The sequence below is a fragment of the Larimichthys crocea genome, chromosome XIX (genome assembly GCF_000972845.2).
Source record: "Larimichthys crocea isolate SSNF chromosome XIX, L_crocea_2.0, whole genome shotgun sequence".
Taxonomy (NCBI): Eukaryota; Metazoa; Chordata; class Actinopteri; family Sciaenidae; genus Larimichthys; species Larimichthys crocea.
Window position 1 is genome coordinate 2,597,111 of NC_040029.1, and position 27,846 is coordinate 2,624,956.

At 45.4% G+C, this 27,846-nt stretch overlaps 3 protein-coding genes across 10 annotated transcripts; 2 read left to right on the forward strand and 1 right to left on the reverse strand.

Moving 5' to 3' along the window:
• Positions 1 to 357: 357 nt before the first annotated feature.
• trim25l (tripartite motif containing 25, like) lies at positions 358 to 7,401 on the forward strand. Its single transcript, XM_019255544.2, has 17 exons — positions 358 to 1,138; positions 1,955 to 2,050; positions 2,185 to 2,418; positions 2,997 to 3,156; positions 3,241 to 3,273; positions 3,370 to 3,399; positions 3,497 to 3,541; positions 3,636 to 3,683; positions 3,774 to 3,821; positions 3,931 to 3,981; positions 4,210 to 4,386; positions 4,521 to 4,625; positions 4,793 to 4,828; positions 4,920 to 4,979; positions 5,063 to 5,128; positions 5,305 to 5,883; positions 6,834 to 7,401. Exons 1-16 carry the CDS (start codon positions 509 to 511, stop codon positions 5,877 to 5,879), a joined length of 2,394 nt encoding a protein of 797 aa, XP_019111089.2. The 5' UTR covers positions 358 to 508; the 3' UTR covers positions 5,880 to 5,883; positions 6,834 to 7,401.
• Positions 6,008 to 21,558, reverse strand: trak2 (trafficking protein, kinesin binding 2). Of its 6 annotated transcripts, XM_019255542.2 has the most exons (17): positions 21,423 to 21,558; positions 18,097 to 18,272; positions 17,398 to 17,583; positions 14,311 to 14,370; positions 13,644 to 13,720; positions 13,431 to 13,547; positions 12,779 to 12,991; positions 12,465 to 12,543; positions 12,236 to 12,366; positions 11,540 to 11,614; positions 10,963 to 11,100; positions 10,689 to 10,768; positions 10,438 to 10,578; positions 10,064 to 10,362; positions 9,099 to 9,623; positions 8,916 to 9,015; positions 6,008 to 8,820 (listed from the first exon to the last, which is right to left on the reverse strand). In XM_019255542.2, exons 2-17 carry the CDS (start codon positions 18,149 to 18,151, stop codon positions 8,031 to 8,033), a joined length of 3,066 nt encoding a protein of 1,021 aa, XP_019111087.2. In that variant the 5' UTR covers positions 18,152 to 18,272; positions 21,423 to 21,558; the 3' UTR covers positions 6,008 to 8,030. The 6 variants fall into 6 exon arrangements, with proteins under 6 accessions (XP_019111087.2, XP_010732691.3, XP_019111086.2 ...); XM_010734389.3 differs by lacking the exon at positions 14,311 to 14,370 and having other exon boundaries at positions 10,064 to 10,578; XM_019255541.2 differs by lacking the exons at positions 14,311 to 14,370; positions 21,423 to 21,558 and adding an exon at positions 18,684 to 18,800 and having other exon boundaries at positions 10,064 to 10,578.
• On the forward strand, positions 21,530 to 27,846 carry stradb (STE20 related adaptor beta). 3 transcript variants are annotated; one of them, XM_010734388.3, is made up of 12 exons: positions 21,530 to 21,642; positions 22,254 to 22,495; positions 23,040 to 23,120; positions 24,034 to 24,136; positions 24,226 to 24,347; positions 24,454 to 24,562; positions 24,653 to 24,776; positions 24,863 to 25,034; positions 25,143 to 25,247; positions 25,378 to 25,634; positions 25,737 to 25,779; positions 25,866 to 27,846. In XM_010734388.3, the coding sequence occupies exons 2-12, from the start codon at positions 22,484 to 22,486 to the stop codon at positions 26,025 to 26,027; spliced, it is 1,290 nt and encodes a 429-aa protein (XP_010732690.1). In that variant the 5' UTR covers positions 21,530 to 21,642; positions 22,254 to 22,483; the 3' UTR covers positions 26,028 to 27,846. The 3 variants fall into 3 exon arrangements, with proteins under 3 accessions (XP_010732690.1, XP_027147347.1, XP_027147348.1); XM_027291546.1 differs by lacking the exon at positions 21,530 to 21,642 and adding an exon at positions 21,686 to 21,783; XM_027291547.1 differs by lacking the exons at positions 21,530 to 21,642; positions 22,254 to 22,495 and having other exon boundaries at positions 23,981 to 24,136.

A 27,846-nucleotide genomic window follows, 5' to 3' on the forward strand; every position in this document is an offset into this window, starting at 1 on the left:
TGAAAGATTTAGTCCAAAACAAAAACAGCAGAAAATCGAAATGTATATTTACTTTACAACTTAAATCTAAATAGTCCAAACTAGTTCCACCTTATTAACAATGTAACTGTCACATTAAGTATTTATGCATTTTGTTTAGAATACTTAATTAAATATTAAATCCTGGACTTTTACTTTTAGTTAAAGGACCAGATTACTACTTTCACCACTGGTTTGGTCAAATGATAAAATGCTCAGTCCGTTCACACCTTTACTCTCATGGCATTTAGCAGTTTTCCACCGACACCCGTTTTCCCCGCTAGACCTGCCCGGTGGCTCTGGCCCCGCCCCGCTCACCTCTCCCTGCTCTCACCTGAGAGGCAGCATTTTCCTCCTGTGAGTCCAGACACCCGGACCTCTTCACGTCTCTAGAGCTTTCTCTTCCAGTGTTCTAGAAATCTGACTGTCACACCTGCTCTGTTTTTTTATTCTTTCAGCTTCTTCTCTCATTGCATCCGACAGTGTCAGCATGAGTGCTAAACTGTGGACAGAGGAACAGTTTAACTGCCCCGTGTGTCTGGACCTCCCAAATGATCCGGTCACCATCCCCTGTGGGCACAGCTACTGCATGGGTTGCATCAAGGACTACTGGAGCAAGGATGATCCCAAGGGGATCTACAGCTGCCCACAATGTCGTCAGACCTTCTGCCCAAAGCCCTCCCTGTCCAGGAACACCATGCTGGCTGAGGCCGTAGAGCAGCTCCGCAAAGGGGCCCACAAAGCTGACGTGCGTGAGTCCATGCGAAGCGCCCGTGGGGTCGCCTCGTCTTCATCCAAATCCAAAGAGAAGCTCTCCTCCTCAGATGTGACATGCGACTTGTGCAAAGGAGAACAGCGACGGGCGGTCAGGAGCTGCCTGGTGTGTATGAGCTCATACTGCGAAGCCCACCTGAAGCCCCACAAGACCAAGAAGTCCCTGAAGGAGCATGAGCTGATCGCACCCACGAGCAATCTGGCTGAGAAGATTTGCACCCAGCACAAGTACCTTCAAGAGTTCTACTGCCGCCAGTGCAAGATGTTCGTCTGCTGGCTGTGCACCAGCAACCAACACAAAGGCCACGAGTGTGTGTCCACGAAGGCTGAGCGCCTTGAGAAACAGGTAGGATGCAGGCACCAAATACTATTTTATGTTATTTAACGTAAGACAATGTAGAAGCCTACATAGACCTATTATGTTTGTGTTTGTCAAGTCAGGTATACTGTATTGTACTGTATGTGTAATCACTCAACCAGGGAAGCAACTGACAAATACTTTTAATTCAATCAACTGATTAAGCGTTTATTCTATAAAGGGGAAGATGTCCATGTTACAGCATGTTTCAGCCAGCAAACACTCGAAGAGCTTCAGTATACGATCATGAAAGTCAGAGAAAACTATTAAATCATTCACATTTCAAACCAATTGGAGACTGGAGGGACTGGACTGGAGTTTTTAGTGAATTCTGGGTTTAGTCAGAAGCTGAAACACACACAGAAACTATACAGGTGGTACAACTAAACGGTGCAGTGGAAAAGTTCAGAGGGATGTCATGATGGAATTTGCTTTAACAATCGATCCTTTAAATCTGACTAAACATTTTGAATTTTAGGTAAAATATTGAATCTACGCTTTGAATAGAAAGTGGGCAGCTCTTTTCAGAGTAGATGACAACCAGTACTATGTATGTACAGTCTATCACCCCTATTGCTAACTGTCCATTGTTCAGTGTGATGGGTTTCTATTTAAGGTGTCGTTCTCTCTTCTTTATGTCTGACTGTGGTTCCAGCCAAGCTGAGGACATTCCTAACTACATTCCTGTCCATTCACTCTGCTCCACCCTCTCACGTGACTCTCTGTGTCACATACACGACTGTTTCCATTGTGCCTGTGTTGTGACATTGTTTTGACCTCACGTTAACATTTTTCCTGGTGTAGAAAGTGCTGTCAGAGATGCAGGCGGAGAACCAGCAGAGGCTGAAAGACAGAGAGCAGGAGCTGAAAGACATGAAGAAGATGATGGAGGCGATGAAGGTTGGTCTGCAGGATTTTTATCTTTGTTGGGTTGCATCAATTTTCTCAAAACAACCTTCAAATATTCCAGTTATTTCAATAATTGCACAATGTGGCATACTGAGTCATGACCACCTTTCTCTCCGTCTGCACAGCGTTCTGGAGAACGGGTGCATGGTGACTCGGAGCAGGCGCTGTCGGAGCTGCTGCGCTCAGTGGAGCGTCTGCAGGAGCTGCTGGAGGACGTTCTGGATCAGGCCGGCCTGGAGAAGATGAACCAGGCTCAGGAGGTCACGGACAGCCTGGAGGCCGAGATCAAGGAGCTGAAGAAGAGGGACACGGAGATGAAGGACCTGGCCCGCTGCGAGGACCACATCTACTACCTACAGGTAGGCTGCACAGAAGCTCAGAAGGGAGGATTCACAACCAACTGATTGGTGACATGAAACACATCTACAAGCTTTCTGCTAATTGTTGTGGAAACATTTCCGTCAAAACTACATGTTAACCACTCCACCGTGACATATTCAAATCCTGGGACTATGTGAAGGCTTTGATGTTGATCCTTGCAGCCAGCTGCAGAACAATTTGTGCTCACTCAGGAGGCGGTGCAATTAAATCAGCTCCCCCATGGCCCTTAAATGATCCAAACCTGAATGTTTAAACATGCTGCTATAAGGAGCAAGAGAAAATTAGAGGCCTTTCTTATACTTTGTGGAGACACACATGGACACATTTATGTGCAGAAGTCTATTTGAATTTTGCTTTTGTGTCCACATGGCATTTTCTGTTCTGCCACAAATGATTAAAACATCTTTCATCTTTCTGTATGGAAAACATGAAAACATCAGTCCTGCTACAAACAGGATGTGAGCTGCCTCTTGTAGCATAGCATGTGTCCTCTTTAATGATGAAACCTTTAAAGCTGCAGCTGAAAATCTAAACAAAGTGCCATATTTTCCTTCAGACATGTGAGTCCATGTGCATCCCTCTGGAGACGGGGGACTTGCCCCCTGTGATGGCTAATCCAGAAGCTTCCTTTGAGCCTGTACGAGAAGCCATCCTGGACCTCAGGGAGAAAGTGGAGGACCTGTGTAACCAGGAGCTGAGCAAGATCACCAAACAAGGTCTGTCACACGAGTCTTGCGTTGTCCTACCTTCTTTTCTTTTCATGTTTTTCTTTCTTCATCTTATTATCTGTTCTCTTCCAGTCAATGACACGACACTGTTTACCTTGGGAGACCGTAAGTACCAATCATTTTTTTTATTTTGAGCATAACAAAAGTTGTCACCGTGCTGAACCTTCCTGCTTAACAGTGGCTTTCTTTTATCTCATCCAGCCAACCGGCAGAAAGGAGGGATTTTTAAATGTAAGTTTGTATTTTTATAATCTGAATATATTACGGGACTGCATGTTCCACAATACCAAACTTCATTATTCCAAACTCATTTCCGATTTTTCTACAGTGTTTTCTGGACTGGCTTCTCGCAACACAAACAGTCGTGCACCAGGTACGTGCAACGTCTACATTTAATCACTTTGTCTATAATATATCTATAATCTATCTATCTATAATATAACATGATTTTCTTTCATGCCTTACAGCTCCCACACCCTCACTCGGAGTGCGGGGTACAGACAGACGAGGACTTGGTACTGTACACTGACTTTCATTTGCATATATGTGACAATTAATTCAGTATGCAGGTCCATATTAAACATGATTCACATTTTTTTATTCAGGCATAGGCCTTAAAAGCCTAGACGTGAGGAGCAGAGACACACCGCGAGGTAAGACTTTGTGCGTGTGCTGCTGAAAAAAACCTTAAATTAACCTCAGACCTGCGGAGTATAAATGTGTACGTGCACGATTTAAAGCTCCGCTTCTTCCTTGTTGCAGACAGAGGAAACACAAGCTCACCCAGACAGAGAAGAGAGGAAAGAGAGACAGGTGAGCTCATTCTGGTTGCACCGGCTCTGATTTTTAAAGACTTCCTTATGAGAATAATGTTGCTGTTACTTCCTACTGGCAGAAATATGTCCATGTAAATGTCAATCAATTGCTCATATTTCAAAGGTAATGAAGAAATAAACAGCTACATGAAAGAACACTAAAAAAATTCAGCCAACACTGTTGTAATCCCAACCGTGAGCTAACATCTCACATTCTTCCAAACAGTGAGGGAGACCAACCCAAGACCGAGCCCCAGGCCTAGCCCCACTCCCAGCCGCAGAGAGTCTCAGTCTCTTTGGAGCAGGTCCAGTCAGATCCAGCCTGCAGCCCCAGCCCCAACTCCAATCCAAGCTACCCCTACCCCTACTCCTGCTCCAGCTCCAGCTCCTGCACAAGCAACTGGTACAATCCCAACCTTTGGATTAAAAAACTCCTCAGAATTGTTGCTATTTGCTGCCACCATCAGACAACACTTGTACAGTGCAGCATTCAGTGTTAACACCGTTTGCTTTTCTCCCCTCTCCTGTTTCGGTCAGGTTTCAGTCGGATGGCATCAATCAGCAGCCTCTTCCGCTCCCATCGGCGTGGCACCACCCCCGCTACCCCAGTCAACAACACACCGCCTGCAGGAGGAAACCCATGTAAGACCTGACTCCACTTCTCACTCTCCTCTCTCTAATCAATGTTAAAAACAAAGCCACAGTCAAATTTTCTCTCTTCATCTCAAATTAAATTAATCTCAATGAAGTTCTATAGCACGCTGTTTATGTTGCAAACTGTCTAAGTATGACTTGTGTGCACTCAACAGGGGGGATGTCTGCTGTACCTGAAACTCCAACAGAAAGTAAGATGCCTTCACCGCTACAGTCAGTCCTGTCATTTGAACATAGATGAGTGTTTGTTTACACTAACGTGTCTGTTTTCTCATTGGACAGTTAACCCCGATCTCTTTTTGGATCTGCCCACACCCAATCACACTCCTGCTTTCCCTGCATGTGAGTTCACACATCTCCGCATCTTCCAGTCTGAGACAAGAAATATGAAATTGCGTGAACTGATGTATTGTTTTGTTTTCCAGTCAGAGAAATCAACCTTGACAGCATCCAGGCCCCAGAGCCAAGGACCAGAGAGGAGTTCCTACAGTGTGAGTCTCAATGTTTGACACCAATATTACATTTTAGATATCAGATGAGCCGTCTGTGTCTGCTGCAGTGTTTCCAGAGTTTTCTTAAAAATACTTACCATAGAGCAGGTGTTTAAAACTGAATATTTTTAATCTTCAAGAATGTAAATAACTGTCCACCAATCCCTCTCTCCTAGACTCTGTGTCCTTGACCCTTGATCCCAACACGGCTCACAGACGGCTGGCTCTCTCCGAAGGCAACACTAAAGCCACCCTGCAGGCGGCAGGGCAGCCCTACCCCGACACTCCCCAACGCTTCGATGGCTGGACCCAGGTGATGTCCCAGACCCCACTGTACGCAGAGCGCTCTTACTGGGAGGCAGAGTGGAGAGGCAGGGGTTCCTCTATGGGCGTAGCCTACGGTGCGTTGAACAGGAAGGGCTCAGACGCCAGGTCCGGGCTCGGTTACAACGCCCAGTCCTGGACCTTGGAGCTGTCGGACACCTGCTGCGCAGCCATGCACGACAATGACAAGAGGGACATACCAGTCACCTATTCCCCCCGCCTGGGCATCTACCTGGACCTGTCCATGGGGACGCTGGCGTTCTACAGCGTGGCAGAGAGCATGACACACCTTCACACCTTCCGAGCCAACTTCACCCAGCCGCTCTACGCCGTCTTCGCGGTTGGCAGCGGTGTCGGGGTGGGTCTGGACTTTGCTCTTGGTCAGTTCAGCTCCAGCACCGACAGCGTCAAGCTCTGTCCCATGTGAGGAGGTAAGACTGGAAGCTTTCTTACAGATGATTTGAAATACACTCAGTGAAAGAAGTTGCTTTGTTTGTAAAGCTCGAGTTCCTCCATAGAGCATAAGTAATAATAAAGTAGCTGGTGAGTCAGGGGCTTTGTTTCCATTGCTTTATTTTAAAAAAGAGGCAACTGAATAATAGCCATGTGTAGTTTACAGAGGATCATGATTTTAGATGGGAGGCATAAAGAAATCACAGGACATTTTACATGTCAGCCAAAGAAAAACAAACCTGAAGCTCCTGCTCTGAAACAACTACGACGATCTAAAGATATGAACAGCCTGGTTGTGCTGGATCTTCCCTCTACTCCCAGTCCTACAAACACAACATTAAACTGAAGCTCTTTTTTTCCCGTTGTTAAATATGCTGTAACTGATTAGCACAAAATGCATCGCATGCACACGTGTGAACCGGAGTATTCCATTTCATCAAAATAAAACTTTTGGTTTGATTTGGATTCCCTTCACATGTCGAAAGCAAAAAAATAATAAAAATAATGCTACATATATTAAAATCTCAGTCGAAATGTTAGCCGACATTGTTACGACAGGCACACATTATACTAAATCTTCTCATTAATATGTTAGAATCTATATTCTTCAAATAGTGATGTCAGTAAAACAAAAGGTTACATAAAAAAGTAAAAGTGCAGTAGTTGAGTGGGAGGGTTTGGTTGGACTGATGAATGTTACGGACAGCAGCACTGAAGGTTCACGGGGGTCAAACACAGAGCTCTGCTTCCTTGTCTCTAAACATATTACGTTATTTATTTCCTTTATATTGCCTCACCACTTGTGAATGACATACGTCTTTGACATAATCCCCGAGACACATTTTAAAACACGGAAAACAACCACAGAACAAACCTGCATGTGATACACAACTCAAATAACGTGTCAATGGTTTCTCCCTCTTAACAGACTGAACCTGAACATCCCATGGGCCTGAGATAAGGATAGTGGCTGAAAACTGAAACTCCCCCGCTTTTTTCTGTTAAAGGCCCGCGGCCGCGTTGAAATGTTCAACCAAGCAGTGATCACTCAGATGAACACAAACCCGACCTCCAAATCCCACCGAGTGCAACGGATAAATACAAACATGGCTTTAACAGGAACAAATCATAACAGTGCTGGCTTCTACTTAAGGCCTCATACCATTTAAAAACACACAAAACTAAAAAGACCCGGCGTCTGATGGGGTTCTGACCTCGCCTTCAGCCTGGCCCCACCCGTCTGCCGACAGGTGCATGCTGGGACCCTGTGGGCAAGGTCACTTGACGTGTCATGCAGACGCTTCGCAGGAAGGGGCACGGCACATGGACGGTCACCAGACATCCGTGCAACAACGGACTACTGTAAAATCATTATAATAATACTGGCATGTTGATAGCATGGTCTGACTACAAGATTAGCATGGCAGTATGCCGTTAAGCCAGCTAGCACTTAGTCTTCTAGTCAGTAAGTAATAAAAGTATGTTGAATCACTTCCCTTCTGACTCTCAAAGTTTTTATTCGCTGATGATACTATCTTATTCGAGACTAACGCTTTTCCAACCCACTACAGAACAAGCCCTTGAATCAGCAAGACTCTGGATGCTCAGTCTGTCTCTTTGCCTTCCACTCCCTCTTCTGACTTGAATAAACGTGCAAAAACCACTCTCCATTTCCTCTCATACCTTCGTCTTGACCCATGTTCTTTCCTAAACGACATCCACAAACCTTTGTCCACTTACATGCTATCCTTCACCCCCATCTCTACCCGTACCTGAACATCCAGAGCCTCACAGAAAAACTACAGAACCTAATTAAGATTTGTACATGAGAAGGTACCAGAAGCCAAACGACCCACTCAGAGGCAAGCCAAGGTTTCGATAACTAGCATCAAGGCAAACATCTACACCTATAGACACTGCGGTATCACTAAAAACAGTCAGTTTAGTTCAATTGTGCTTTAAAATTAATTGAGAAAAAGGAGGGATTGTTCTGCACACAGGATGCCCTGGCTCCTCTCTCCGAAAGGCAGAAAGATGGAGAGATGGTGGGGGAGAAGAGGATGGAGGTGTAAAGGAGAAAGTTTATGTTCTAGAGTGTGTGTCCTGCTCCATCCACCTCTTCCCCTCAGCGTTTGGTTGAACTCGACGGGACATGGGAGATAGAGGCAAGTTTCCGGCGCCGCTCTTTTAGGTTTCCCCAGGGTGGTGGGGGCAGGGCCAAGGAGGTGGGGTGAGGAGGAGGTCCCATGTTACTGGATGACTTCCCAGCTCGGGCACCAATCATGGCTGGGAGACTCTGGTTGCGCCTCAGGCCGTCCAACAGGCTTCCTCCGCTTGCTGACACAAAGGTAGCAGAATCCTGGCGTGGCACTGACGCCTCGGACTCTGAACCCTGGAGAACCTTGGTGAATCCGAGCCGCCGCAGCCTCTCCACAAGGCCTACGTTGACCAGGTCAGGCCCGGCTCTGCCTGACTTCGAGGGTGGGACAAGGGCTGGGGGTTCCTGGGAGGAGCTTGGTAGGTCAGGATGAGGGGCACGGCCCAGATTCAACCCATAAACGTCCTGGAGAAAAAGCTCTGCCGGCCGAGAGGCGAGGAAATTGTCAGCCGAGTGCTGGCGGGACTCCATGGGCACCGGGGAGGGAGCGGGTGAGTGGGTGGGGGAGTTTGGGGGCGTGCTTGGGAGGAAGCGGAACAGGTGCTTTCGGGACGTGGGTTTTGGGGATGATGGAGGGACGTCAGTGGAGACTTGTGCAGAAATGCCCTTCTCCAGCACCAGCTTGGCCAAGCCACAGGGGGGCGCAAGGGGTCGTCGAGGGGGAAAGGAGTCACCCAGACTCAGTCTGCAAGGAGTCACAGGGGTACTGGGGCCTGTCCTCATGGAGCTGGGTGTGTTGGCAAGGGACGACTGAGAGCTGAAAAACATTAAGACAGACACAAGGTCAGAAAAGTGAGACCGCACACACAGAGTCTCACATAATTCCTTTTTCTTAATTTCCTAAGGACTTGCCTTTGGGTGACCTGTGTGATGTCAGTGGGGTGCAGGATGCGACAGGTTGTGAAGGTGTAGGTGGAGAAGGTGGAGCTGTGACACTTTCCTGGATATTGGACTGAACACAAACAAACCAGGTTGTGAGAATCTTTAGTTGTGACGGCAGAAATTCATACTGCTCATTGAAACACAGGATTTTACCAGAGGAAGATGCTGTTGTTGATATTGAGGTGCAAATCGAAGTTTGTGATTGGACCACTGTCGTACAGACTCCTGGAATGGATTGAGATGATAGGCTGGATTTGTCAGTGGCATGGTGAGGTGTGGGAGTCAGACAGAGGACCGATGTGACCGAGGAGGTTGTGGCAGGTGTTCCGGGTAACATCGGGAGGGTGGGGGAGAGAATCGGGACAGGGAGAGGTGACACCGAATGCTTTCTGTCCTTCCTCTCCTCCGGCGTGGACGAAACGCGCACCTTGAAGGTGATCCCGCCTTCCTCCTCTTCCTCGTCCTCATCTTCCTTACCACGCTCTGACGCCCCCTTCTCCAGGACGCCAATCCCTCCGTGCTCTTCATCCTCCTCGTCTTCCTCCATGTCAGACAGGCGATAGACGGCATCCTGAGCCAGCGGGCAGAAACCTTTGGTCACCACACCAGGGTGGGGGTCCAGGATGGTGGCCAGGTGAGGTTTGGCCAACTGCTGCCAGTGATGGAGCGTCAGTGAACCTGACAAGTTACAATTTGATGGATCAGTTAAAAATTATGTAATTGTGATGGGCGTTTTATAGACATGCATACAAAATGACATTTTATTGACAAGGACTACAAATTTACAAGCCATTTATTTCCTGCTTTGGATTGGAGAGGGCCCTCGCCAAGCTCACTGAGTCTGAATTCTTCCCTTGGCCACAGGGAAGCAGACAGTCACGATGTGACTCATAATTTTGTCTTGTTTTCAGCAGAGACTGATCTGGAGCTGATGTGACGTCTGAAACACCATTAGAGCGGTGTTCTGCAGCCGGGCGCAGCAGCATGCAAACTCTATGTGACATCGCTGGCTCCTTGGTTTTAACATTTTATCAGTCATCGAATTGCTCTCGACAGCTGCTCCACTTTTGCTGGTTTAGCGCTGCGACTGGAGTGGGAGGCTTCTGTTCTCAGCTTACCTTCCATGGGCTTGACGATCTGAAGCTTCTCAGGCAGGAAGGTCTTGAAGACGCTGGAGCCGAAGGAGAGCTCCGACAGGTTGGAGAAAGAGGAGAGCATGCTGCCCATCGGCGAGCTGCAGCCGCTGACCTCCCCGTCTGCCTCCGCCCCCGCCAACGCCTGCAGCTTCTTCTCACGCTCCGCCTGAAAGAACTGGCGCTCGCACAGGAAGTTCTGTCGGCGCAGCGACAGGCGGTGGAGCGCTTTGGTCAGGTCGTTTCCTCCTGGACAGCCGGGCTGACCCAATCGCACCTCCTCCCTGCAAACACGGGGACATTTATTGAGCTGACAAGGTTTAAACTTAGCTTCAAAGGTAGGAAGGAAGACAACATACCCTTGAACGGACTGGAAGGGCTGTGCAGTCATCACTAAAGAGCTCTGTCCTGAGCCGGGGATAGGAGGAGTGGCTGACGCTGACCGCGATGCTGAGGCATTGATGGAGCGGACTGTTTGGAAGACTCGCTTCTGGGATATTCTGCAGGGAAAGGAAGTCACACACACAAAAAAAAAAAACAGAGTCTCACAAACAACGAACTCCTGTTTCCATTTAATCTGGATTTTTCAGTCACGTCTGCGCTTTCTGACCTTTGGTCCTGAAAGACAGTCTCTTCTTCGACACTCAGCTCTCTCCTCATGGTGCCCTCGATCTCTGCTGCCAGAGAGTCCTGTACACACAAACACAAGTTCTCTCATTAACAGACAAAAGATATGTTTAGATTCAGTGTTTAGCTGCATTTGCATTATTTACATCTGAGCCAGATTCTTTGTCTTCCATTTGCAAGTCTGTGTTTAAGATGACATAAAGTAAGCAGCATCCTCCTCTGTGCTGCCACATAAAACGTCAGTGTGTTTCTCTCACCATGGGGTAGAGGCCGTAAGAAAGGTGCCTCCTCATCCCAGCAGAGGGAGTGTTTTTACTGCGGAGCTCTTTGATCTCCTCCTGGGATTCATGGAGCATCTCGACACACTCTGCATTCCTGTCCGCTAACTCGTTCAGCTGCAGCACACACACACACACACACATACACACACACACACATACACACACACAAACAGTGGTTATTTAAATGACTTTGGTTCTGTACGCAGCAACTAATTAAGCCAAGGAAAGACTTCAATAGATATTTAAATTCAGACTGTAAATGTGTCATTTAATTTGTCTAAAATAAATTGCTTCAACTTTTAATGGATTTACAAAATTAACATAATTACTGCTTAGAGATCAATAAAAAAAAAAGATTTTAACCACAATGAGGCACCCATTCCATTTGAATATTTTAATGACTCCAGAATACTGCGCTGCAAAGTATGTTAGTTGCCGTAACATGCTAAAAACACACAGTGTTGTGTTTCCCTGCAGATGCCGTATGTTAAAGCTACAAACTTCAGCATCTGTCCGCTCATACATGAACAGAGACATCCCTGTGAGATTGTACCTCTGCTGTGAGCTGTCTCTGAGCGTCTTTAGAGGCTTGCAGGTGGATCCTCAGCTCCTCTTTCTCCAGAGCCAGCTGCGTAGAAACAACATGACGTATGTATTCAGGTTGGACACTGATAATCAGATCAGTATGAGGACATTCATGTCTTTCACTTCGTTCTACTCTGTAGAAAAGATTCTTGGAGTGCAAAATGTTTATGATTATGGACGCCGGACTTAAGTCGACGGCAAGTTCCAAGTTAAGTAACGAATGAAAGAGCAGAGGGAGTTAATGGATAACGATGGGTTTTAATTTTCAATCAAACATCTTGAGATATGAGATTTTGATTCAAACGTAGCTCTATCATGTTATGTGGTTTGCTACTTCAGTACATTTTGAGCATGAAAGAAAACTGCAGGTGAACATTTAATATCCAGGATTTCACATTATAGACACGACCAAAGACAATACACGGTCTAGCCATGTACTACTTTCCACCTCTTCTTGTTCACCTGCTCTCCAGTCCTGGTTAATCTTACACGATATCAAAGGGCTAAAGTGCAAGAAAAGTGTCACATGAGTCACCGGTGTTAAAGTCAAAGTCATGTTGCTTTTCTCAAGAAAACCACAGTCATAATAATGTCTTGAGTCTGACTCTAGTCCAAGTCACACAGTCCACACCTCCAGGGAACCCAATCTGTAACAGCAGTTCACCTCCTTCACTCTGTGCTGCAGCTCCACTATCTGAGACAGCAGCTGAGCGATTTCCTCCTGGTGCCTGAGCAGCTCCTCGTTCTTCTGGGACAGTTCATCTGTCAGAGACACCATCTGGCTGTTGGACTCCCCTAGAACCAACACAGACACACACACAGACCAATGAGTCTTCCATGTACGACACTGTCATCTGAGTGTAAGTGTGTGTGCGTCTGTGCATCTGACTCACGGAGCTCCTTGACACAGTCGCTCACAAGCTGCTGCTCCTTCTCCTCATAGGTGATGGTGTCGCTCTTCAGTTGACATGCCTGGTGACGAGATATTGACAGAAATAATAATTTAGATACTAAATTACGTCTGTTGTCAACAAAGTCATCATAAAGGACCTTCCGCAAAAAACTTACAAAGGTACTTAAACACTAATATGAACTTCCTCTTTTATTGTGATGGCACATTATAAACTTCCAACCCTGTTTATTATAAGTACTTCTCAAAATGCAGCTATGATGTTATAAATTCCTCTGTCCTGTGTATACTTCATACCTCAGACCTCAGTGACAGGTTCTCTTCCTCTAGCTCCTGCAGCTTGCTCTGTAGATACTCCAGCTGGCTGAGTGCAGCAGCGGTGGTTCCCGGTGGCAGAGGCTGCCGCAGCGGCGTTGAGACGCTGGAGTCGGTTTCGCTCTCCTCCGACGCGCTGGCAACCATCCGCAGCAACTCATCCTTCTTACTGAGCTCATGCTGGAGTTGGTGAACCTGGCCAATTGAGGAGGTATGTGTAGTGATTAATGTGCATGATTCCTGAGAGACAAACTAACTTTTTCAAACATTTTTAAATTAAATATTCAATCTTCTTTATTCTGGACGTAAGAAATCATTTGATCATTAGCTCCTTAATAAATTTGACTCCATTAGTGTATCACAAGCATTATCTTCGTAATTGTTTCCTTGTAGGTTTCTTTTCATTGCACTCTGTCCATTATTTAATTATCGAGAATGGTGTACCACAGGGATCTATTTTAGGGCCTCTTTTTTTGGTTATATGCAGATGACACCATTATATACATCCAATTCTGATGCAACTAAAATACAAAACTCATTGAACCCAGGAAGAATAACAGCTAATGGGGATCCAAATAAACAACAAACACAGCGCCCTGCAATCATAAACAAAAATAAAACTAGTATGTGTTACCTGGTCCAGGGCCTGCGCTAGCTGTTCTTCTAAAGCCTCGTTGCGTTCCTGCAGCAGGTGGTTCCTATGCAGAAGCGACTGGCCAATCCGAGCTGCCAGCTCCAGGTCTCTGTCCCGCTGTCCAATGAGAGCCCAGAGCACACAGAGTCAATCAGCCAATTAGATGCTGCTTCTTAATAGAAAACTAATTGGTAAGAGTGAGGGGACACCTACCTCAGCCAAAAGTTGCGTGACCACTTCCATGTCATTGTAAGTCTTGGTCATCTGCTCCACGCGATCAGCACTGAGGACTGACCAGAAAGAAAAGTTTTACTTGCAGGAGACACATATGCAAACACACACACACACGCAGTCTTTTATGCACATTGTTGCAAGTGCATGCAAACATAAAAATGTTTGCAGTGAAGATAGAATATCACTCCACACTAATGTAGCATGCCTTTACTTACTACCTAATGAAATGTTCTGACCACAAGCAACACGAGCAGCCACTTTCCCAAAATCTGCTTATTCACTGCACTGTGTGGTTAAAATATATTGACGCCTTTTCATGAGAGCTCCACAATGTGGCAATGTGGTTGCTAGTGGTCTGACTGTAATGAAGCCCTATACAGACATAAAAAAGACGGCACACATATAGACTATATAATGCTACAAGCTGTCTACAGTGGCAGACGGCAGACCTGTACTACACAAATCTGTTGTCTGCGGTCATCTACATGCAAAAAGCAGAGAGGGGCTCCAGGTCTGTGGCCCTGGTGTAGTTCCAAATCCGATTTAAAGTGCAGCTATTGTGGACTGAAGCCCCCCTCTCTCACACTGGAGCTAAATGAGGTTGTTGCAGAGCAGAACAGGCAGATAGACAGAAAGAGAAAGATACCTTTGGAGAGGCTCTGAGAGCCGGGGTGGGAATAAGAAGAGGGCTCCAAAGCAAGATATGCTAGTGAGAGATAGGAGGAGAGAGAAACAGGTTAACAAGCAACTGGCTTGTTTTAAGATGAACAGGGGCAAAAGACAGAAGGGAAAGGAGGAAAGGAGCAGTAAGCTGAAGCTTCAATAAATCAGCTTCATATAGAAACATTAGTTGGTTGAGAGTCAGGGAATCTACATGTCAATTAGTTTTGTCCACTTTTAGCACCTGAGTGGGTGTCACCAGCGCTGCACCGCTCCCCCTTCCACCTGTTTAAAGAAAAGTGGCATCTCTAATCATTGAAACATTTCCTCTGACTCCAGACTCTGCAGCGAAATGCAAAACTGCATTTTTTAAATTTTCTTTGCTTTGTCAATCACACACCTCTGGTTATATTTGGAGTGAAAGGTGAACTTTTGCGATACCCTAATTAATTATGTAAGTGAAATATGCCAAAATATTACAATGCACAGCAAAGAGATAGATAAATGTTGATCTAACTGAACCAGTTTGGTGGAAGCTGATTCATAAGACTCAAACTTAGAATTGCCTCTATTAGAGTGCAACCTTCAGTATGTTGAAACATATTATATATTTGAAACATATAGTCTACATTTCAACAGGACTTAAATATAATCAGCAGTGCTCAAAAGCTTCGAATCAATGAGAGCTTCCGTCCAGTAACCTGAAGCCCGCAGTGACCTCTGGATCTGGACACTGCTCTCCCCTCCAACAACCGACCGTTAAAAATAACCTCTGCCTGACAGAACAATCTTTGCACACACACACACACACACACAGGAAGACAGATACTGTGCATACACAATACATATAATCTCTCATGTTACAGTTCATTTGATGCTCGTCTCTCTCTCTCATGCACACATATCCCTTTACCTGCTGGGAAGCGCATGATGTCAGTATAGGAATTATATCCATGGTCCGATTTGATCATGATCTACACTATAAAAAACTGCTGATATGACTCCAGACACAGTTACACAGCACATACTCATTGTGATAGACTAATGTGGAGTGTGTTTAATTGTACAGGACAGTGACTAGACTGCAATAAGCTACAAAAGTACAAAGTCCAGTAAGTTATAAAAATCAGTTCTTTCATTTTGATATTGATTCTTGGACTGCATGCATGCATACTCATTGTGCAATGTTCAATGAGTGACTCGATAAGAAACACAGTGGACACTTTGATTCATGACTGTTTGGACCTTTGGCTCGAGTAAATCTATCTGAACAGGACAGGATAAAAAAGCTGATTTGAATATGCGGTGTCAGTTTTAGTATGTGTGAGTTGGTGTGAGTTGTGTCGCTGATGTGGTTTTGTCAGGTTGGATCAGGCAGGACACACACACACACTCGTGAGGTCAAAGTTTCCAAGACGAGATGGTCCGATCCTAAAAATTTAATTCTGTTCGTGTCTCGGGTTCATATATAATTAATGATTTACCACAAACCACTGTGACTGCTTTCACAGATTCACAGACAAATAAGAAACATGGCTGTACTCTCAAGATCTGATTGAATATTTGCAAATATTTATGAATGTATTTTACAGTTTATGAGGGCTTTGGTGCATTGTGGTTCTTTAAATATATATATATGCTTTGCAACTGTCTAAAGTTTCTGCTGTTCAAACAGCATTTCTGTCTGCATCAGACGACGGCTCCTTCTTCCAATTTCACAGCATGACACAAAATTGGGACACTTGACACTTAAGGGACTGGAGGCTTGGTATATTCAGACTGTTTAAATGTTGTCTAAATGCACCAAAACCGCACAGGCGCTCATTTATATCATATATAACTTGAGGTCAACCAGGGGGCGTTTCTATATGAACATGCCATGCTTCTGTGAGTGCATCAGGCACTATTTATAGGCCGTGTTTGATTTTACACCGCAGAAGTGGAGCAAATGTTTCACCAGGAGCTGGAACGTGAAACCAAGACTCCCTTACTGTAGCCCTTCTCTCGCACGTGCACTCGTCAGACGCGTACACAAACCACCTAAACGTGCGCCCTGTACGAAACCGCGTCAACAGAGGCGTCTTCTGCACGTGTTCAGCTCAGGTCGGAATAATAACAATCCAAAATAATTCATAATAATAATGCCTTTAATTAAAAACACAAAAGCAAAGCTGCAAAATGAATCACACACACACACAGAGGAAATATGTGTTGCAAACTGTGCAAAGAAAAGAAAAACAGACAGGAAGTTGTGTCTATGCAACCGTCAACACAGCTCCCGCATACCACCACTTGTTTGAATGTAAACACACAAGCATTCATTCAGACTTGCCCACTTCCTGTTTTTCAGGGCTTTTACTTACAACACAGTAACAGTAACACACACACACACTCCACCCTCACTTGTTCTGCCTGACCTTGCAGACAGCTGCACTCACACCGGCTCACTTGCCTCTTACTCTTTCACACACACACACACACTAACGCCTCCGCTCACCTTCCATAGCGAAGTTATCATAAACCTCCTCATTGTGGATGTTCAAACCCGGCATGATCTGACTCATCTCCCTACTGTCCTGTCTTCATCCTCTATCTACCCTTCTCCCTCCCTCCCCTCCTTCCTCTTCACTCTCCGTCCCGTGACTCTGGCCCTGGCTTTGAACCACACTTAACTCTGGCTGGATTTCTGGATTCCTCTTGCTCACTGTCTCCCTCTCTCTCCCTCTCAGGCGCACACACACACACACACACACACAGTCAGAGCTGTCTGATACACACAAGCGCAGACAAACAGACACACAACCCCGTGCCAAGTCATATCCATGCTAAATCCCTGTGATTTTAATTGAAGAGGACGTGCGCTGTATAAAATCCCTCACGTGGCTAATGCACTGAGACACACACACACACACACAAACACACCATCTGCTCAGTGATGTCGCCGCAGGCCTAACCAATCAAAAGAAAGTAGACAAAGAGACACAGAAACAGAGAGAATCCGCGCAACTGATTCAAAACCAGCACGGTGACGTCCAACTCAAACTTTTTTTTGATTTTAGTCTAAAACACTTACTCATGTAGCGAAACGTCTCCTCGGCCAGCACAGGGGAGATGGCGCTGTGCTGGCCGGGGCCTTCGTCTGGCGAGCAGATCGGGGATACCACCCAGTCCTGGCTGTCTGACAGGTAGACGGAGCCGGCCGAACCGGAGCCAAGCGAGCCAGAGCCATAATGCCTCCCGCTGCTGCCCAGCCCCTCATCTGCACATTAGAAACAACGTCATGATTACTTTCATTATTCATCATTCATAATCCCACAAATATACGACTGCCCCCGGCAATATCCTGCAGAACTATTCATGTCGTGTCATCATGCATCACGATGATAATTTGAAGTAAATGAATGAGGGATGCTTTTATTTTGTCAAATAATGCAGCCATGGTGAGACGAAGAATGTCAGACCGCAGTTAATGTGTTTTGATTAAGCATTTGAGTGTGTGTGTGTGTGTGTGTGTGTGTGTGTGTGTGTTTTCTTGGCTCAGGCGCTGTACAAGTCGATGTTCTTCCACTTGAGCGAATATGTGGTTTACTGGGGCAGATGGGCTAACTATAGCATCAAGGCCTTAGACTCAGCATTCTGTACTTGAGGGCAGCGTGACATTGGCAGAGCATCGCTTTGAAAAACGTACACACGGCTCACAGCGAGCGCGCTGCAGCCTTTTGAGACATTTCACATTCGGTCCGACACCACACAAAAGCACAAAACACACGACCTGTCTCAGTGCTCGACTCTTTCTTCTCCACAGCCCGGGGTTTGGCCTCAAACATGTCCTGTCCTCGGAGCGGGGGGCGAAAAAACACGAAGCTGGACAGAAAACGGCAGCCGCTACCGCTGTGACATCACATCCTGTTCCAGCACTGATGGGTGGCGCCCAGTCCACACCTTCACCTGAGGAGAGAAGGGACATCCAAGACGTCAAAGAAGCAACTCCACCGAGGGTATAGTTCACATTGATTTTGCTTGTGTTTACCAGCTATCGCAGGCTCAATATTTACAATTTAACTTGAGCTATAATCAGTTTAGCAGTGGAGTAATTCAGTTGCTAATGATCTGTGTATGTGGAGCATCTCTGACTCCAGGCTGCTGACAGCATTCATCATCTCTCTCTCTGTCGCCCTCCCTCTTTTCTCCTTCCCACTTAGTTGCTGACATTTAAAGCCAGATGAAAAACATTCCTCCCACGGTGTCTGCTGTTGGACACTTTAACCGCCGATTGTCTGTCGTCTTCTTCTGGATCTAACACGCGTTACACGCCACATTCACACCGCACCAGTCGATCTCAAGAAGATCTTAACTTACACAAGAATTCACAGTAAAAATCACAGACGAGCACAAAGCTGCTGTGACGCTGATGCATTTTCACTTTCCTTCTCATGTGCCATATGCTGTTTTTAAGACCGATCCCTCCCACATCCTGTTGCTCATCTCTGGGGGGAATGAGACAGGATGCGCCCTTAACACCCAGCTCCAAGTAGAGCATTTGGAAAGTGAAAGACGTTCGCCCAGCAGAGGATAAGTCTGTCTGTACAGTACAGTACACACTGCTGCTGGAATCAATAAAACATGAAGTAAAGGGGAAGTTCAGAAATGTAGTGATGCACTTCCATAAAATTGGGCTTGTGAGAGACAAACGGTCAAAAACAAAGCAGTGGAGGAGAGAAGACATCCTGACTTTTTAGCCCTTTGGCCCCAAAACTTTTTTTCCTACATTTCCCATAATGCAATCGGACAGCATCTTTCATTAGCTCTCCCCCTGCCTGACAAACATCATGATGATTAAACGGATAATAATCTTTGGAATGCTCCTTTAAGTGGACGGAGGTGTGCATTACATCAACAAAGGATAAAAATAGGAGAAAGTGACAGATTTTAATAGGGCGACGCCGTGAATAGCTACCTCACAGAGAGGACAGCGTGCAGGGTCATACATCCGACCATCCTTTACAACCCGCAGCACCATCTGCCTCACTGACCTCGCCGCTTAGCTACTGCACGCACACATCACGCATATCTGTGTGTATCAGTGAGTCCGCCTTTGGAAAGACAAGAATCCTTGAGCAACATTCATCCTCTGCTTACGTAACGCCGAAGCTGAAATTGTTTACTCCATAGAGGAGATTACTGTGAGGCACGCAATGCTACAGACTAAATGTGCCGTTTACCACCACAGGCCTGGCAGATACACTGTTCTGACTGATTCATCATACCGGTATTGACTGACTGATTCACATGGCATCATCTTTAAATCACTACTGACATCAGTATGAGCCGGACAGTGAAACTCTGCACTTTCATACTGATCATAGCGACGTCTTTCAGGTCTTCCTGATTTAAAATGCGGAGGCTGATCTTGACCGGCTGCCTGTGAGTCACCCCATGAGCAACACTGTCACAGGCATCTTCTGCATATTCAAACATTAGGAATTTAACTATGGCCTCTTGACAAGGTTGAACAAAAACACTAGCTCAGCAAACAGAATTTAAATTTGGTGTTGTTTACATACAGTTTCCCACAGTCTGGAAAGCATCACTTAATGCCGGTGACATTAATTATTGCACTTAATAAAAAGGTGTAAAATGTCAGAGAGAGAGGGAGCAGCACTTACAGTAGCTATATTACACACAGCTGTCCCAGAGCGACTGTCTGCTTACATCAGCTTTTTACAGACTTCATCTCTAATCTGAGCTGATGCTCTTATCCAGAGTGACCTACAACAAGTGCAGCAAGCACGACTGTCAGTGTCTGAACACAACGCTGAAACAACACAAAAAAACACAAGGAGCACCTGAAGATCTGACCTAGATTCATCTGAGCTAAACGTGGAGGAAAGATATCCAGCTCGGCTGCACATTTGTGCTGTATCACAGCATGTGCACTCAGCCCAGCTTGGATCTGACTCACTGGACAGCGCCTGAAGGCTTGCTGTAAAAGAAAAAGCAGCATGTGACACTGACTGGACCGTTGAAACTAGATAACCAGAAACCTGTGACTGGAACAGCAGCATGGACACAGTACAGTTTACCAACCAAGGAAACCTTTAGTTTAGTTTTGCACATCTGTTGTTTGCAGGACGCTTCGGTCTGTTCATATTTTCTGCTGCTGCTGAGTGAATTTCCCCATTGTGGGTTAAATAAAGTATATCTAATCTGATCAACAGTATAAAGAAATATCTACAAGTGACCTTTACATGTGCAATCAGCCAAAAATGTTGATTTTAAAGACGATAACATGACTTCAGATCTTTCAGTCAGAGGCTGCTGACTTGCATGTTTTGAATGTAATGTTGCGATTACAGATATTGTTTGTGTAACTTATAGATAGAAAGATAGATAGATAGATAGATAGATAGATAGATAGATAGATACTTTATTTATCCCAATCTGGGAAATGACAGTGCAGCAGCAGCATTAAAATATCAAAATAGCAATAGTAAATAAAATATATTGTACAGAGGTATATATGGCAAATTGGCAGTGTTGATTTGTGCAAACTTCTACAGACATCTTCTATAAATCGAGGTTGCGTAATAATCCGTTTGTTTACGTGCCAGCAGCAGATCTGAACGTGTCAATGTAAAGATTAGGATTATTTATGAATGAGCCGTCACACTGACGTCACTGGCTGATGACACTTCGCAGACAGTTACAGGCTTCGTGTTCAATCATCTGTCTTCTAACACGTTTATTAATCTGTGCATCGTGTTAAATCAACGTTATGTTAATGACTCTCAGCCAACAAACAGGTTTAGCAGGCCGGCTAACACTCACATGAGCGAAACCTGCAGGTCTAACGCAGAGTCAGCTGCTGCTCCTCTATCCTAACCTCCTGTAAACGACCCCCTGGTTATTATTTATCATTATTTTAAAGTGTTTATCATGAGCATGAGCCTGTCGGATCACGTCTACCTGTGCTCGGTGAGGCTAACAAAAGCTACCGCGAGCTCAGAGGAGCAGCATCCCCCTGCACGCGGGAGGGGGGAGACGCTTTAAAGACATTTAAATAAATAAATAAATGTTTGATTATCATAACAAACTCACCCTGTGTCAGTGTTAGTCCATAATTAAAGCGGTGTTGGTGCACGCGGCGGCGGACGATCCCTTCACGAAACAATAGAGAAGAGGCGAGGAGAGGGGGCGCGAGGGAGGCGAGTCATCAGCGCGAGACGTGACGTTTGTAGCACGCGCCTATTATCCGTGTCAAATTAAAAGTCCTGTCAGAGGACTACAACCCGGGATGTTTCATGTCTGCACACTCACTGTAAGAAGCTTTTTTATTATTATTATTTATTTATTTATTTTTGTTTGTTTGTTTGCTTCGTTTCTGACACGCGGTGTTAAATAACGTGAGCGCTCGTGCGGGACCTTGTTGTATTTTTAACTTGTTTACGTCGAGGAGACGGTAGGCAGCTTCTTGTCCTCACACTTTTAAAATAAACTCTGTAATTAAAAACAAAACACGGTGTTTGAAGTGAGATAAACGCGGCTGTGTTAGCCGTGTGCTAGCAGGGGGCCGCCGAAAATAGGAGACGTTGTTTGTGTTTGTGTTGTTGTTGTTGTTTTTGTTATTTTCCCTCCGTGTTTTCTGTCTTTAATTTAAAAAAAAAACGTGACATAACTAGCGCACACGTTTGCTTAAAGTCACCGAGTTACCCACGGTAACTTTGCTTTGAACTGCAGCCGTCGTCTGTTTGAGCCAAAATGGCTGCAGTAATAATATAACCTTGAAGTGAAATTTGATAATTGTGTTGCGAAATTACGCACTGTAATTAACAAACGACGCTTTATTGCGACAAGTTTTAATCCATCATAGCACAAACACGAACCAATTAAATAAAACGCATTAACTTTTAGTCACTGTGTCCTTTCCAGATCAGCTGATGCAGCCAGGTGTGAACCTGCGGGCGGATGGATGAGCGGCTGAAGTCGGATGGATGCTGGATGCTTTCTAGTCTAGTTGGGGTTTCGCCTTGGTTGGCCTCGTATCACGCCGCCGAGCTTCTTCACCCGCCTGTCTCCCCCCATCGCGGTCGGTCTCCTTCGGCTTCCTGTGTGCGGATGAATGCCAAAGCCTGTCATTTCACCACCGCCAAAAGGACTCCATGTCTTTCTTGGTAAGGATGTGTCACCGCAGCGTGGATGTTGCTCAGTTGTGACCTAGTGGAGTCACGATTCAGTTTGTCTGTGTTGCCTCTGCTGGGACATGGCACATTTCTGGATAGCGCTGCGATTGCAATATATTTGCCACATGTTTTAATATGACATTTGCATTTATTTTTTTTGAGTTATGCAGAGCTGGTCTGAAAGGTGCTTCTGCATTTAAACATAGCTGGAAAATATCAGATGTTAATATCTGTGCATTGTGTATGCAGCATTTTCTTGCCCTGCTGGGACGCTCCAGTGAGTCAGCTGCCTCTTTGTTGCCTCTTCTCATCGCTCTCACTCTCTCTCCACTCACCACTTACAGTATGATAAAAGCCTTTTAAGTGTCTTCACAGTCCATACTCCCCGATGCTTGCTCCTCTCCCACATCTCCTCTCCTGAGGCAGTGTATCACCTTCCACCCGCTCCCCGAGCTCCATGTTTCCCCTCTCCTCTCCGCTCCTCCTTGTCCTGTTGGGCATGTCTCACCTGTGCTCCTCCCCCCTCCTTCACCAGGACTGTTCCTGCATCTCCCACGCTCAGGTCCAGCCCTTGGACATAGAGGAGCGCTATGAGGACACCAGCCACCAGTTCCTGGTCAGTAGCCAAGACACTGTCAGCATGGAGACAGGCGTCACGCTGATGTTCTTCCATCACTCCATCACTATTCATTTCTCCCTTTCCCTGTCCTTAAAGACAGTAACTACTGGAATATTTGAGCTATTAAAGCTGTTGGGAACATTTAAAGGGGCACTCCACCAATTTAATATTTTACAATGCTGAGAATAAAACAAGAATGCTGCAAATTGGTGTAACAGATGCCAAAATATCCTGATTTCAAATCCCTAGAATGGGTGAAGCGTCAAAAACAGTGAACACTGCATTTCCCATAATGCAACCTTAATTGACCTTGATTTTTTTCATGAGAGATTTTAATTCCAGTGAACACCCATGTCTCGCAGACTTTTTGTAAATCAAGACGACGCGGATGACATCACCGTGACATCATCGGGCGTTATTTTCTCAAACTTGACCACAGAAGACGTGTGATAAGTAAACTAATCCTCGTGTAAAATCAGTGGAGTGCTCCTTTTTAAATAAAAGATTTTAGTCGCAACATTTGATCAGAATGTTTGCCTCTTTTATGATTCCTCTATAACAATAATCATTCTTAACGAGAGGCCTGATATTTATTATTATTATCATTTACCCCTGATAATACAGGCACAACGCTGGGGCAGTGTGGTTGAAAGCAATAAAACACATTCAACTGGTGTGTTTTAAACAAAGTGGCATCAGAAGCGCCTGCAGCTGTCTGATGCCCAAACTGTCCCAAAAATCTGTCTGTATCAATACAACTGCAAGCATCCCCCTACACACACACACACACACACACACACACCACTACAACGCTGGTTATTGTTGAGTGACTTTATTTTCAATTCTGTTACCTTCAGGCTAAATGCAGAATATATGTGCATCTGGTGAATGTGTGTGTGCGTCCCTGCAGAGCTGTGACGGGTCTGAATACACTCTGCAAGGGCCAGCAGGTGGCGATGACATCACTGGGCTGTCGCCTGAGCCTGCCCACTACCAGCTACTGTCTGAGCTGGGTGAGAACAGCACACACCGAGTCAGACATGCACAGCATGAGTTAAAATTGCACCTTAAGTCACTCAGAGCAACTGTCTGGCTCTCACAGGGAGGGGCTTCAATAACCTGAGCCAGGTGAACATGGCACGGCACACCCCCACCGGCCAGCTGGTGGCCGTGAAACAAACCAACCTGGACGAGTGCACCGAGGAGGAGCTGCTGCAGCTCATGGTGAGCCACCATCCACAGACATTTATTTAAACGGACGTGTGCGTCTTCTTCTCAAAGCTGCGTTCCATTCAGGTTTGTTTATGCCTGACTGTGTCTCAAACCCCAGAACGAGGTTCTGCTGTCCAGGCTGTTCCGTCACTCCAACCTGCTGACCTCCCGCCTGGTTTTCAGCTCCTGCTGCCAGTTATGGGTCCTCACACCACTCATGGCTTATGGTCAGCCACTGCCACACCTCAATAACTTTTTTTGTTTTGATAAGTTTTGACCATCCTCATCTGACCTTTTCCCTCTCATCTCGTCTGCAGGCTCTGCTGACACCTTACTAAGAACATATTTCCCAGATGGAATGAGTGAATCCCTGATAGCGTACCTTCTGTACGGCGTGCTGAAAGCATTGGAATACCTGCACAGGATGGGCTACGTTCACCGGTCAGTGAGAGACAGGAGACATTAAAGGATACAAAGCAAATAAAATATATGTATATACAAATATTTGTATACTTGTGTCTGCCCAGGGGGGTGAAGGCCAGTCATATCCTGCTGTCAGGGGAGGGGCGTGTCTACCTCTCGGGGCTCCACAGTGTTTACAGTATGATGCGTGAGGGGAAGAGGATGAGGGCGGTGTTCGATATGCCCCACCACAGCCCCGCCCTGTTGCCCTGGCTCAGCCCTGAACTACTGCGACAGGTCAGGACTCCAAGAGCTCTACTTCTCCCGACGATATTGCAGTGCCTGTTATTTCCGTTACTCTAACGTATTCTGTATCTCCTCTCCGTTTGGTATTGGCCTCAGTAGGACCTGCACGGTTACGGAGTGAAGTCAGATATCTACAGTTTAGGTATCGTGGCCTGTGAGCTGGTCAGTGGCAGGGTGCCTTTCCAAGACATGGCCCCCACTCAGGTGAGGAAAACACTTGCATCCAAAGTCCTTATGGAGAATATGTGTGTGCATATTCAGCTTTTAAAGGTGAAATTACATGATTTGCACTGTTGTCCATAGTTTGCATCAGTGTTTGAATCTTCCTGCTCAGATGCTGCTTCAGAAGCTGCGCGGCTCCCACTGCTGCCTGCTGGACGTCGCTCCCTTCCCGCTGGGGGAGCTGGGCGGGCTGAAGGTGTCGCGGTCAGGAGTGGATTCAGGCATTGGGGAGAGCGTGGCCACTGGAAGCCTGACGCACAGCGCCACCGCTCCACCTACCGACCGACCTCAGAGCCCTGGACCTAAAAACCACTCGGTCACCCTGCACAACCTGGTTCAGCTGTGTCTGCAGCAGCAGCCTGAGCGCAGGTCATTTATATGACAGTGATCTGATATAATTGCATGCCTCTAGAGTACAAACACACAAGCCTTAATGCAAATGACAGAGTGTCCTGTTTTTGTCTTCCAAAGACCGTCAGCATCTGCACTGTTGACCCACGCCTTCTTCAAGCAGGTGGGTTTTCTTACCGTGATGCCTTTCTAAAATCATTTCCTTGAGAGATTGTCATGTGTAAGCAGAGTTTTGTTGTTGTGTGACAGGTGAAGAGGCACACCAGAGACTCCTTCCTTAGCCTCATGTACCCAGCAGTGCCCCTCACCAGTCCCGAGGACCCTCCGGTCTCCTGCCCACCCGCCCCGTCCTGCCATGCTCCGAAGTCAACCTCCCCCGACACGACTGAGGCTGTGTGGGACTTCTCGTAACCCCGATTCTCTGCCCTCCAAATCCTAACTAGCAAACCAAACACGAGACAATCAAAGCAAAGCATTGAGGCCAAATTCTACTGTGCTTTTATTTTTTACCATTAACCTGACTGAGCTTTTTTTTAAAGTAGTGCGTAGTTGTTGTTTTTTTATATGTTTGTCCGATGCATATGTGGAGTTTGGGTCATTGGGTTGGTTACACAACTGTGAAAGTGCTGGATCAAAGAAGCTGCTCTGATCATATACTAAGGATCCATAATTCTAATAATGGACTGTCAAGACGTCACAGAACAAAGAGACTCATCATGCACTTCTTCTAAGGTAAAAGGCAACTATGAATTAAAGGAAAAGTCCACCCAGAAAAACCATATCGTTAAAGCAGCTATTTGACCTAAACAGTGTCTGGGAACATTGTGTTAGTTTCATGGTATTTACATAGATAATAGTCATTTTTGAGTGACTATTTTCCCAAAAATGAAGGACCTCTTTAAAAGAAACCTGACATAAATAAGTGAATACACTAAAAAAATTCAATCTTAACAGGTACTGACAAAACGACTCCTGAAGTCTCAGACACCATGAGGGTGGATTTTTCCTTTTTAAAGTGTTATTTTGTATTCAGACTGTGAATAGTGAATACTGAGGTACATAAAAAAAGATATTTACAATAGCTATGTGCATATATATTCATCTATATCAATTTCAATCCAAGTGTTGAATGGGTGGGGGGCATAGAGGGAGAAACATGAGCCGATGAACAGATTCAGGGTGACTTACGCTTACTAGGAAGACGGATGATCTACGATGTACGTTGTGAATAAACGTCAACAAAATCAGGAACAGCTAACATTTGGAATATTTTTACTGCCATAATATATAAACACAAATAATCTGGGTTTATATTAAAGCAGCTAACTAAGTAGCTGACTCCATGGCAGCATTACACTTATTTACGCCCAAAGCCCCCAATTATGGGAACAATAGTTCCAAAACTTAGAGCATGACTATGCCCGAAATTGTTGATGTGTCCATCTTCATCATTCGGTAGTCTACACACTCTCCTGAGACATAGACTTGACCTTTACTGGCCACAGTCAAATATGTAAATATGTTTTTGCCGTGTGTTTGAACATATACGCACATAGTGTTTATGTGTAGTCATTTTAAAACATGTTATCCTGTATTTGCCTATGAGCCAATAAGAGAAGCTGCAAACCTGGCTCTGAAAAAAAAAGAGCACAGGAGCAATAGAGTAGATCTAATGTTAGAGACCATCAGTAGACACAGTAGATAAAAACCTTTCCCTGCCCTGGTCATCAGTGATACGCCAAAATAATATTTATACTGTTTTCTGTGACCACTTATCCGATAATGCCTTTTTGTTTGAATGAAACCTGCATTCTGAATATGGTGATCTATCTGTAACTGTGATTAAGTGTACTATGTATAAGAACTGTGATCCACAGTACATATCAAACATGGTAGCTGTATGAGCCTTACACACACATCTATGATAAATATGTATATACAACATTTGATTTCTAAACTTCTTGTTAGTCCTGATTGATTTCTTTACAGATTTGTGTTGATAGAAAAGTGTGTGTGTGTGTGTGTGTGTGTTTGTTTTAAAGCTGTTTTTTGACACAATTATTGGTGCAATCTGTGCAAACAACTTTTATACCATGATAAACTTTAAGGCATGAGTATCTTTCATTTCCCTTGAACCGGTAAGACCAGTAGTGGCAGGAATGTGCCATAATGTTATCTTCTAAATGCCAACCCTTATTGTGACTGTTCAGAAAATTCACCATTACATATA

Excerpts from the sequence above, each read along its gene's own strand:
- trim25l (XM_019255544.2), top strand. The coding sequence starts at position 509 with ATGAGTGCTAAACTGTGGACAGAGGAACAGTTTAACTGCCCCGTGTGT. Across the intron at positions 2,051-2,184 it reads AGATGATGGAGGCGATGAAG|CGTTCTGGAGAACGGGTGCA; the intron begins GTTGGTCTGCAG and ends CCGTCTGCACAG. Across the intron at positions 3,684-3,773 it reads TACAGACAGACGAGGACTTG|GCATAGGCCTTAAAAGCCTA; the intron begins GTACTGTACACT and ends TTTTTTATTCAG.
- trak2 (XM_010734389.3), bottom strand. The coding sequence starts at position 18,151 with ATGTTTGAGGCCAAACCCCGGGCTGTGGAGAAGAAAGAGTCGAGCACT. Across the intron at positions 17,584-18,096 it reads AGAGTCGAGCACTGAGACAG|ATGAGGGGCTGGGCAGCAGC; the intron begins GTCGTGTGTTTT and ends TCTAATGTGCAG. Across the intron at positions 8,821-8,915 it reads ATCACACAGGTCACCCAAAG|CTCTCAGTCGTCCCTTGCCA; the intron begins GCAAGTCCTTAG and ends AATGTTTTTCAG.
- stradb (XM_010734388.3), top strand. Across the intron at positions 24,137-24,225 it reads CCAGCTACTGTCTGAGCTGG|GGAGGGGCTTCAATAACCTG; the intron begins GTGAGAACAGCA and ends TGGCTCTCACAG. Across the intron at positions 25,780-25,865 it reads CCCACGCCTTCTTCAAGCAG|GTGAAGAGGCACACCAGAGA; the intron begins GTGGGTTTTCTT and ends GTTGTGTGACAG.